Below are 12037 nucleotides of genomic sequence, written 5' to 3'. Positions count from 1 at the left end.
TCTTCTAGTGGTTTGTCCTCTACAATACTCTTTAGATTCTCGTAACATTCCTGCATATATTTTGCACCTTGTTTAGAAGACTAATTCCCCTAAAGTTATTGCTGTCATCTTTATTTCCTATTTTATAAACTGGAACAACCAGTGCTTTTTTTTCCCAAGCATTCTTTTCTTTTTATTTCATCATCCTCGATTATATTTAAAGCTCTGTTTTTAAAGGTTGTAATGATACCTAATTTTTGTTCAGTATGGTGAAATGAGCTTGCATGCAAAATCACTTCACTATCCTCACAATTCATGTAACATTTGAGATCTGTTATTCCAGCAATCATGTATGTTTTATACAATAATATATAGACTGTGCATATGTACCTAATGATACATGCGTGAATGATTAACTGTTTCACTATCTTTCAATTTGTAAAGTAATGGCTGTATGAAGCATTTTATGAAAAACATACAAAAAGATCTAAATCTTCCTGAAAATTTTATCAGCTAATGAAAGACAGCAAAACACACAGAAAAAATATTTAGTATAACATCTGCAAGTTTAACCCACTTTAACTGTTTATACAGATGATAAAAAGTCCTTATAGTTGTTAAAATAATTTGCAAAGATGTTTAATTATAGTTACCTGATTTCCTTTTCATACATTGAATTACTAGTAGCAATTAGTTTATCTTTCTCTTGTTCTAACTTATTTTCAAATTCAGTCTTGTATCGATTCCTAAAATTAAAACATTAAGAGATTAGCAAATACTTATTTAAAAATTCAAATGAAAAATATTAGTATGCAAGATACAAATCAAGATTTTTTTTTATTTTTAAGATTTTGATTGGAAGACTTATGCATTGTATTCTTTGAGAAACACATAAGAGGTGGGAATGTTCCCCAAATAAAGCAGTAGAAGAAATGAAAGAGGAAAGGGGAAAAAAAAAAAATCTATATAAATCATATATACATATATGATATATATAGATATCATCTGTTCACTGGACATCTGCAGATGCCATAAGGTTTCCTGCCTTTGGTTCTTTTCAATTGGTTTTAAATGCATTCATGGTTTTCTTGCAGCTGTTTTGGGCTTTGGTATAAGTGGTAAAGGAAAATAGGGTTCTTGATGATAGCCAGTTGTGATATGCTCAATTCTTTACTTGTACAGCCTTTTTTTGGAAAACCGAGGCTTAGATAGAGGATGGCAATTTAGTGTGGAGTGAGAAATATATGTTTCCATACATAATGATTACTTAGGCATTATGTTCAGTGCATATGTTTGGGTTGAAATGCCAAAGACATTAATCCAATCAAAGAAGTGAGGCATAGAAATTATGAAGGTCATCCCAATTGGCGCTGTTATAATACTTGTTGATTGAAAGTGGCACTGAGTGTTGCTCCATGAGAAAAGAAATGAGAATAGATTGTGGTGTGAATTACCTAGAGGACAATGTTATGGGAGTGGATGGATTTATCTGGTATTTTGGCGGGCATGTAAAACAATTTGCGTGAGGGTTTTAGTGATGGCAAATGTCTCAGCACCTCTAAATGCTTGGTCATTAAAATCTCAAGGAAGATAACGTCACAGTTGGAGTGGCAAAAATCAGCATTCAAGCAGAAAAAGTCAGAGTTCAAGAATGGCTGGTAGCATTGAGAGAGTGACAGAGAGAGGATATGAATTTTGAATGAGTGGGGAAGAGAGATTTTCAGCCAAAGAAGGTTAACATCAGGCAATTCTGCATTGGATGCTCTCTCTGGTATAGTACATCACAGTGAAGATATGCATAATGCCCTCTTTGAACAGAAAATAATCAGAGAGTGTAGTTTGAAAACATGAAATTAGCAGTGCTTGAGGGTGTATGCTTATGCCTTCTCCCTGATTATATATACTAGAGTATTACTAAATCACTTAAGGAATTGAACAACATAGATACGAATATAAATTAAATTACACTTTAATAAATATTTCCGATATTTCGGCAACGTCACGTTGCCATCTTCAAAAGGAACTTACAAAAAAAAGGCAAGTTACTGTGTTGTATTGCCTACGTGCATGTGCCTTTTTTTGTAAGTTCCTTTTGAAGATGGCAACGTGACGTTGCCGAATTTTCGGAAATATTTATTAAAGTGTAATTTAATTTATATTCGTATCTATGTTGTTCAATTCCTTAAGTGATTTAGTAATGCATAACCAACGTATAAGCCTGTCTACGAGAATATACTAGAGTAGTACGTACCTAAGTGGTTTATTAACTTTCTTAGTTGATATCACAGATTCAGATCTGGGATATTACTATATAATAACTTCAGAGACTGAGAGACTTGAGAGATAAATAAAATTAAACAATATTTTTATTTACAAACAATTAATATTAGAGTAAATTTATGGTATTGCTTCAAGATTGTGCAAAACGATTGTTTTGCAAGTAGGCCTGAATAATAATAATAAAATAATAATAATAATATACAGATTTGCATTATAAATAAAACTTATCTCATAAAACAGAAAAGGGCCACAAACTTAATATCAGACTTAAAGAACACAAGATTTCTTCTCTTCCAGATCACAGGATTTGATGAGAATGCACAAACTTAAAAGCACAGTTTCTTCTACTCTAAACAGTAGACATAGAAATCTAATTAGTTCATTATCTGTTTTTTTTTTAAAGCAAAAAGATAATTTTTGTCCAACTTTTCTTAAGAAAGAATGTATAAAGAGTGCCGTTGTATGGTGATTCGATTATTAGAGGTGTGGTAAATGAGAAGATGCACAACGTTTGTTTTCCTGGAGGTAAAATAAATCAAGTGATTGAGGCATTGGATATGAGGACTAAATGGGCAAAGGAGTTGGTAGTGGTAGTAGGGACAAATGACTTGACTTGACTGTGAAAAAGAAGAATAATAAGATTAGATAGCAGGAGGTTGTTGAGAAGGATAACAAATAATAGTGTGATAGGAAAGTAAGTCAGCGTGTTGCCCAGGTATGACAGTGATGAGATGAGGCAGAGAGCAAGAATTATGAATGATAAATTAACAGAAATGTGTGAAGAGAAAGAAGCGTAGTTTGTTAATGTATGGAATGAGTTCAAAAGAAGAGTTGAACTGTATAAGAGTGATGAACTGCATTTGAATTGTTTTGGTATGAGTCATTTGGAGAGACTGCTGCTGGAATGAAGTAATGAGTGCAGAGAATGAATCTCAGCAAATAAGAAGCAATGTGAAAGACTAAGAGAGTAAGGAGGGAGAGACTGAAGTGGTACTTATGAATGAAGAAGTGGATAGCAGGAGTGTAGAAAATGAGAGAACAATGTGCAAGATAAATGGGAAAATGGGAACACGTGAGAAAGGTTGATACTCCAATAGCATCAACCTTTCTCATAGGATGTGAATATGTATCATCCCCTTTCCAAAAAGGGCAGGAATGACCTGAGGATGAAAAAGAAATGGGTTCAAAAAAAAGTGGCATCTAATAAGTGGTAACAGTGAAACTCGTTATAAATCCAGGAATCAGGCTGTTATGTTTGAATATGAAATGTTATATGAATGCTAAAAGTATCAGAAATAAGGAAAATAAAATGGTTGCACTGATCGAGTTGGTCACCCAAAAATTGTTTGAATAAGTGAGACATGGTTGAATGAGGATGAAAAGAAAATAATTGAAAAGAACCAAAGGCATCTCTATTCCTGACAGGAACAGAGATGGAAGGCTGTGACGTATTTCATGAAAATAGAAAGGGTACAACGGGAAGCAGAGTGCTATTGATGAAAGAAAAAGAGTTATGTCATTACAAGGTAGAGATGCAAGAGGGAAATAGTGGTAATGGTTTTGAGGCAGTATGGAGTGAGATAGAGGTGAAGAGAATGAAATACTTCATGGATGTTGCTATAGACCTGGTAAAGTGGAGGGTAGACCAGGAAATGTACAAGCAAATTAGCCAAGCAAATGGAAAAAGGGTGATTATTATGGGTGATTTTAATTATGGCAATATAGATTGGGATGACAAAGATAGCAACTGGAAATAAAGAAAATGAGTTTCTTGAGTTTTTGAGGGACAACTACTTTAGGCAGTATGTAATAGAGAGCACACAAGGATTGGGGTCTTGGATTTGATCATCTCATCAGAGGATATTTTATAAATGAGGTGTCAAATCTCCCTCCAGTTGGTGAGAGTGACCATGATGTGATTACCTGGGTAGTTGCCAGCCATGTGAGGACTTCTGTGAGGAAAGGGTATATGTGGAACTACAAGCCTGGTGATTACGAGAAACTCGGGAGACAGCTTGGAGATGTAGCATGGAATGAGGAGTTGGGTGGAAAGGAGATCAGTGCTGCTTGGGTGATATTCAAGAACCATCTAGTAGAATGTCTAAATGTATTCCAAAGGGTAGAAGGTTAAATAACGTAGGTGTTAAATGGATGAATGAAGAGATTAAGCATGCAATACAGAGGAAAAAAAGGCATTATGTAGGTAATATAAGAGTAATAATAATCAATTCTATGAGGAATACAAAGAACAGGCAAAGAGAGTGACTTAGTGACTTGATTGGTAAGGGTAGAAAAAATTCAGTATGAGCAGCAGTTAGCAAATGAAGCAAAAAAAATAAAAAATAAAAAAAATCCTAGGGAGTTCTTTCAATATGTAGCCAGCACAAATAAGAACGCAATTATGGTACAATGACAGTGATTGGAGAAAAATGTAGAACTGCTGCAGAGAATATAGTTGAGATATTTAAAGAGCAGTTCATAAAGTTCTTTCATCCTTATGAATGTGACATCATGGAGAGTTTGAGAGTAGTGGATGGTGAGGAGGAGAGAGACTGCCTCCTCACCATCCACTGAGTGAGGAAGAAATATATGGGGGAACTAAGCAAACTTCATATTACTAAGGCTGTGGGACTTGATGACATATCACTATGCATTTTGAAGGAATGTGTCAGGGAGTTAACATCTGCCTTGACATATTTGTTTAATATGCATCTTACACTAGGTGACGTTCCAAAGGTGTGGAAGGAAGGAAGGATATTATACCATTTCACAAAGAAGGTGACAGAATTCAAGCATTAAATTATAGGTCAATCTCTATGTCAGGTGTTGTAGTTAAAGTGTTGCAAAGGTTGGTGAGAATCAGGATCCAGAACTGAGTGGACAACAATGGCATAATCTTTGATGAACAGCATGGATGTGCTAAAGGGAGGTCATATTTTAGTAATCTACTTAGTTATAACAAGGTGACAGAAGCATTAGATGCAGGAGATGGATACACACTAGTACACTTCGACTTTGCAAAGACTTTTAGTAGATTACCACATAGTAAGTCGGCTGTGAAATTAGAGCAGATGAGGTTAGATATCAGTCTAGTGCTGGACTGGAGATTGGCTGTCTGTTAGGTATTAACAAGTTGTGTATGGGGGGGGGGGGGCAATATCCCAGAAGAGGAAAGTCATAGTAGTGTGCCTCAGGGGTCTGTTTTAGGGCCATTGATGTTTAATTTGTATGTTATGACATTAGGGAAGATTTGAATAGTGATATTCAGTTGTTTGGATATGATGCAAAGTTGGGACAACCTATGAGGTGTAGAGCAGATGTTGTGGCCTTATAAGACTTGAACAGACTGAGTGAATGGGCATGGAAGTGAGGATGTCAGTTCAATGTTGCAAAATGTAAGTTTTTAAAATTTGAAAAACAAAGAGGGGATGCAGAATTTTCTCTTTGTGGGAATACATTGATGGAGGTGGAGGAAATAAAAGACCTTGTGGTGATGGTGGATAGGAATCTGAAATATAGGTCATATTGCTAAAATTGTGAGGAAAACACAATCAATTGTGGGAATGATGCAAAAGACACTAACTTGTAGATGTAAGTAGATTCTGGTTCCATTGTATAAGGCTCTCATTGCGCCACATGGATTACTGTGCACAGATTTAGTCAGTTTCTAAAAGGATGAAGAGATGTTGGAGAGGGTCCAGGGATAACTGACTAAAATAGTTTTAGATCTCTGGAATGTTAAATATAAAGAAAGATTAAGACGATACAATTTGCAGAATCTAATGGAGAGGAGGAAGAGGTATGATACATGTACAAGTTGGTAAGGGTTGTTTATAGGAGTAATGTTGAAGAGGTGTGTTCAAAAAACTGTGGAAGATTGGGGGAAAGGAGGAAACAAGTAGTCATCCCTGGAATCTGCAAAGGGAGGGTGTGAACAAGGGAGTGAGAAGTAGGTTTTTTTGCATGGAGAGTTATGAATTATTAGAATACATTGCACTCTACCAGTCACCCTCATTTGCCTCCACCATACACCACCCTCAGATGTCTATCAGCACCCCCCCCAACCTATCTATTCGACCAGCCTCATATCCATTCCCATTTGCTCCAACTTATGTAAAAGTTTTCTATAAGATCTTCTATCAAATGCCTTTGCAAAGTCCAGCAGTATCATGGTGTAGCCATTTCATTCATCCAATTCAGGCAGGATCTACCTTTTACAAAGCCATGCTATCCAATATGGAGTACTGGACAGCATGGCAGTATCATATTAACCAACTTTTCCAACAGTTGAACTACCACTATAGAGATAATAATTGGTCTGTAATTTGCTACTTCTGTCTTTTATGTAATGAAACTATCTTATCCTCTTTCTGCTCGTTTGGAACACTGCCAGAGTTGAGACTTAGATTAACCAGTTTGTCAGAGGCACTGCCAGTTCACTTGCACATTTTTGTAGCACATGAGCTGACATACTGTCCAGACCCACTGCTGTATTCACATTGAAATTTTTCAATATACTGAGTACCTCCAGTTCATCTACCCCAATGCTCACACCTCAGTAACTGAGAAGTACCTGGATTATATACCCTTGCAAAATAATCACTAACTGAACTATTTCTTCTGCTTCGGTCACTTTCCTACCATCAGCACTGAGTAAAGTTATCTTTCCATAATCATTCTTTCTCTCACTTGCTATGTAGTGAAAAAACTATTCTGAATTTACTTTGGCTTGTTCAGCAAATTTTCTTTCAAAATCTGATTTAGCCTTCCTTACTATACTAGTTACTCTTCTTGCTTGTGCTTCATATTGCTCATGTGCAATATAAATGCTTTCTTTTTTTTGCAGCACCTGCATTATCTTGCTAGTCATCCACTTAATCTCTACTCGGTTTATAGACCTGGAAGGGGGGGGGGTGGTCCAGAAGAAGGAGAAGTGGATGACATGCATCAGCAGATTAGCACAATGAGTTCAGGCCAAGCAGTTATCATGGGAGACTTCAACTATGGTGATATATATTGCTTTTAGATATATATAGAACGTTTTTGAAAGAATATTTATAGAACATTGTTGAACATAAGACATTTTTGAAAGAATATTGAGTAATAAAAGTTAAGACTAAACAAAACTTAACAATACAGTAAAAAATAAACAAAACACCACCAATTATATATTTAACAATATCACCAATATTTACTAAAATATGATAACTTATCTTCTGAGAAACATGTGTAAGGCAGTTGCTACTGAAGATAATGCTCATTTAGAAACTTTAGATGTGGGATAGCTGATACAATTTACTACTGGTCTTAATGAAATACCTGATTTATGAATCTTGGGAGGTCCATATAATCTAGGTGGATGTGCATGTAAAATTTTTATTATTTTTTTAATTCTTCATTCATCCCAAATGGAGATATTACCAATCAATTTATTGACTTGACTAGAATTCATATCAGATAAGAAGGGATGATAAGCAGAGAAGTCATGTATTTAATTTTTTCTATATCAGTTTATGTACCTATATTAAACAGATCACGCTTACTATAGCACTCATAGGGAACACAATAATAGTTTGTTAGCCAAAATGACCTGTTTATTTAATGAATGTCTGAAGTGGAGAAGGTTCCTATGGAGTGGAAAGAGGGCAAAATAATACCTCACCACAAGCATGGTTCTAAGACAGAAGTTTTCAATTATAGACTGGTCTGTATATCTGCAGTTATGGTTAAAGTATTGGAAAAATTGATTAGGAATAGAATATATGACTGGGTTGATGGACATAAGATTCTTTATGATGATCACCATGGGTTTGTGAAGGGCAGATCTTATTTTTAGCAATCTGCTTACATTTTATAAGGTAATGAATGTGTTAGATAAGGGAAATTCGTATACAGATTTTTTTGACTTTGCGAAGGCATTTCATAGGTTACCACATGACAGACTAATGTAATATAACTGGTTAGTTGGACTGAAAATTGGCTTTTTAAAGATAACAGCAAGTTGTATATGATCAATTAGTGTCTCAGAAAAGGAAGGTGACCAGTGGAATGCCTCAGGGTTCTGTTCTTGGGCCACTACTGCTTAACTTATTTGTTAATGTATTTCATGTGGACTGACCAGACATCTTGTGATGATGACGAAACGTAAGGGAGAATTATCAGGAGATGTAGTGATGTTAATTCTCTACAAGAAGATTTGAATAGACTTTTAACTTGGATAAATGAGTGGGGTTGCAGTTTGCATTTATTTTAATATTAATAAATGCAAGATGTTATCCTTTGATGTGCAGAGATATAAGGGTACATACTATTGATGGAGCTGTACTTCAGAAAGTCGACGAGATTCAACATCTTGGAAGGATGGTAGACAGTGGACTAAAGTTCTGTGGGACACAATGCAAGTGTTGCAAAGACTGCACATTGTATTGCTGCTGTGATAAAAAGTACATTGTCATGTGGGGATAAGGAGGTGGTGGCACCTCTAAATAAGGCAATGGTCTCACCACACATGAACTATTGGGCTCAAATTAGTTTTCATTGTGATGTGGAAACACTAGAGGATCCAAAGATGAATGACCAAAAGTGATATCAGGACTCTGGAGTATTGGTTATGAAGAGTGTTTGAGGGAATGTAGATTACAGAGTTTGGTGGATAGCAGGAAAAGAAGGGGGGGGGAGGGGAATATGATAGAGATTTTCAAGTTAGTTAAAGAATTCTACCAGATCAATGTGGAGAACGAGAGCCCATCCCTGGAAGTTGTATAAAGATGTAGAGAAGAAGGGTGTGAAGTGTAGATTTTTTATGTGGGGAGTTATCAGTGGGTGGAATGCAGTGCTGGAGTGCATTGCAAATGCAAGGAATGTAAATCATTTTAAAGTTCATTATGGTAGACATGGTGCTGGTTGAGTGGACCTCCCATTGTGAGTCTACCTACTCCATGGAGGTCATTGTAATAATATAATGGATAGTCTCCATTCATGACTATTTTTCATGGTATTAACAACACCACAAACACTTTTAACAACAAAGATGTTTTATTAACACTTATATTTCGCTGATTTTCAACTCAGCATCATCAGAGCACAACACACATGTAAACGCGACAGTGAGTGAGTGAAACAATATAATTGCAAAAGACAAAAGATCTAAAGTCCTATTTTGGCGTCCTCTAACGAGAAAAAAAAAAAAAAAACAGTTATCCAGGAGTTTTTCTTAGGATAACCGTCTCCCAAATTTTTGGCAAATTAATGCAACCATATTTGTTAAGGTTGGGAGAATTCTTCAAAGCCATTGCTGACTCAAAAAATAATCTTTCAGATCTATAACGACTCCTAAATAGCACATTCGTTTTCCTCCATCTAATCCTGTGTGAAGGAGTGTCCAAAGCGTGGTCTGCCAGTCCCGACTTGCCATAGTAATAGTAGCGAATGTATCTTTCATGTTTTCCAGGCAGATGTTCACTGATCTTCTTGTTTGCCCATAATAAGCCAAATCACAGTCACACGGAATTTCATACACTCCTGGGTGTGCTGAAGGGTGAAGTTTATCCTTAGGCGAGCGGATCAGAGTTGCCAGCTTGACATGAGGTTTGAAAGTGGTGCGAAGGCCATGTTTCAACAATACTTTGGCTATCTTTTCCGATGTACCTCTGATATAGGGAATAGAAATGGTCATGTTGTATTCTTGTGTATTAGGGGAGGGCAGAGTAATGGGCCTATGTAGTATTTTATCTATTTTGTAGGGATTGTAGCCGTTGGCTAAGAACGTATGGCGCAAGTATTGGAGTTCAGTGGTCAGAGCTGTATCGTTAGAACAAATGGCTAGAGCTCTGTGTGTGTAAGTGTTTTTAAAATGCCGTACTGTTGGACTGGATGATGATGTGATTGTTTATGTAGGTATCTTCCTGTGTGTGTAGGCTGTAGGCTTTCTGTAAATAGAAAAAGATATGAACCATCTGAAAGGCGGGTGACTAATGTGTCAAGAAATGGTAAACAGTTATTTGATTCTTTTTCTACTGCGAAGTGAATTTTGGGGTGTTGGCTGTTTAGGTAGGTGACAAAAGCATCCAAAGTGTCTTGTCCATGGGGCCAGATGGCAAACACATCATCTACATAGCGTAACCACACGTGTGGCTTGTATGTAGCTGTGGTAAGTACTTCATTTTCAAAGTGTTCCAGGTAAAAATTTGCTAACGGGGGAGAGAGGGGGGGGAACCTATAGCAGTACCATTAATCTGTTTGTAGAATTCCCCCCCCCATGTAAAGATGTAAAGTGACCTGCATTCATGGTAAATTGAAATAATTCAAAAATATCTGGGGGAAATTTAGACTTGATTAAATCAAGAGTGTCTATAAGTGGTACATTGGTAAATAAGGAGGTGACATGGAAACTAACCATTATCTCTGAATCTTTTAGGATTAGATTTTTAACCAGTGTTTTGAAATGGATTGAATTTTTTACAAAAGTAGAGGAGTTGCCAGTAAAGGGGCAAGCGACTTGGCTAAATGCCGGGCCAGTTTATATGTGGGACTATCTATGCTATCAACTATGGGGCGTAGGGGAATATTAGTTTTGTGGATTTTTGGTAATCCATAAATACGGGGTGGTTTAACCTTCCTACCGGCTACGACGTCTATAGACGTCCAAATAAATCTGGATAAGATTCAGCCAACCTGTTTAAAGAACCTGGATAAGAAGTGCAATTTGACTGTCATGTCCATTAGAAGGTGTGATAAACCCTCACGCTGAAGAGAAATGTTAATCGGATTATCTCCAATTCGTAGCTGCCTCTCAGTTGCCTGTAACAAGAAACGGACTTTCTTGTTCCATGCTGGTGAACTGGATTTTAGTTATATATGATAGACTAAAAATAGAGAAATTATTTATATTTTTGTTTTCTCTTTTTATTGTACAATACAATTTTAATTTCTGGGCAAAATAAAGGTCTTGCATAATTTCTTCACTTAACCAATTTAATTTTTTATTTTTTTGCGCTAATTTTTTTCTAATCGCTACTAGACAAAAGATTTTTCTTTGTTCTCGAAGAAATTAATTCACGATAATTATTTGGAATATTCTTTTAAAAAAAGAAAAGAAAACCGGCTGCCGACGTTCCAGGTTATATTAATTTTATTTTTGTACAAAACCATGGAAATCGAATAATACTTAACAGATTTCCTTTAGGACACGCTTGAGCAACTTTGCTTTATAGAGAATAACATGAAATTCTTTAATCATATTACTAAATTTTTTCTTCATGTTGTATAGTAATCTGTACTTTCACTATCTTGGTTTCCTTGTATAATTGGTCATTACAAAATGAAATTAACAGTTATGATTTAAATTTATATTTTCTGCATAATTCAGATATTTTATTCTCCAATTTTTAAAGAAAGCGATACATTTGCTTATTTTTATCATTCAAAATATGTATATCAAATGTGAAAGTTTATTTCCATATTTTTACAATAGAATTGAACTTTATTTCGCCTCTGATAGTTTAACCCCCCCCCTCGTTGCATTACTATCACACACCCGAAAACTGTTATGAAACATAGGTACAGTTTTTATTTAATACGTTATTTTTCTCTAGTAATATTGAAATAATTGTTCTAGAAATAACTGTTCCACATAACTTTAATTTTTCGATACTGAAACTATGTGGTGATTATTATAAATTAGCAAATTATAAATCACACAATATACATATTTCGTGATTATTATAATTCAGGAAATTATGTGATATTCGGATACAGGTGAAATTAATATTTAAAACCA

At 35.5% G+C, this 12037-nt stretch overlaps 1 protein-coding gene across 1 annotated transcript in view; it reads right to left on the bottom strand.

Annotated features, from left to right (window-relative positions):
* LOC150104804 (progesterone-induced-blocking factor 1-like) overlaps positions 1 to 12037 on the bottom strand; it is a 363656-nt gene that overhangs the window by 191319 nt on the left and 160300 nt on the right. Inside the window, exon 5 of the mRNA XM_090395645.1 lies at positions 633 to 725. Within this exon, the coding sequence (XP_090251771.1) occupies positions 633 to 725 (93 nt within the window). The remainder of the gene's footprint in view (positions 1 to 632; positions 726 to 12037) is intronic.

Source organism: Typopeltis vanoorti, chromosome 7, assembly GCF_054136105.1.
Source record: "Typopeltis vanoorti isolate ZY-2024b chromosome 7, IOZ_Tvanoo_1.0, whole genome shotgun sequence".
Taxonomy (NCBI): domain Eukaryota; kingdom Metazoa; phylum Arthropoda; class Arachnida; order Uropygi; family Thelyphonidae; genus Typopeltis; species Typopeltis vanoorti.
Note: the sequence above shows the minus strand (reverse complement) of the source record. Positions and strands in the feature narration are given on the sequence as shown.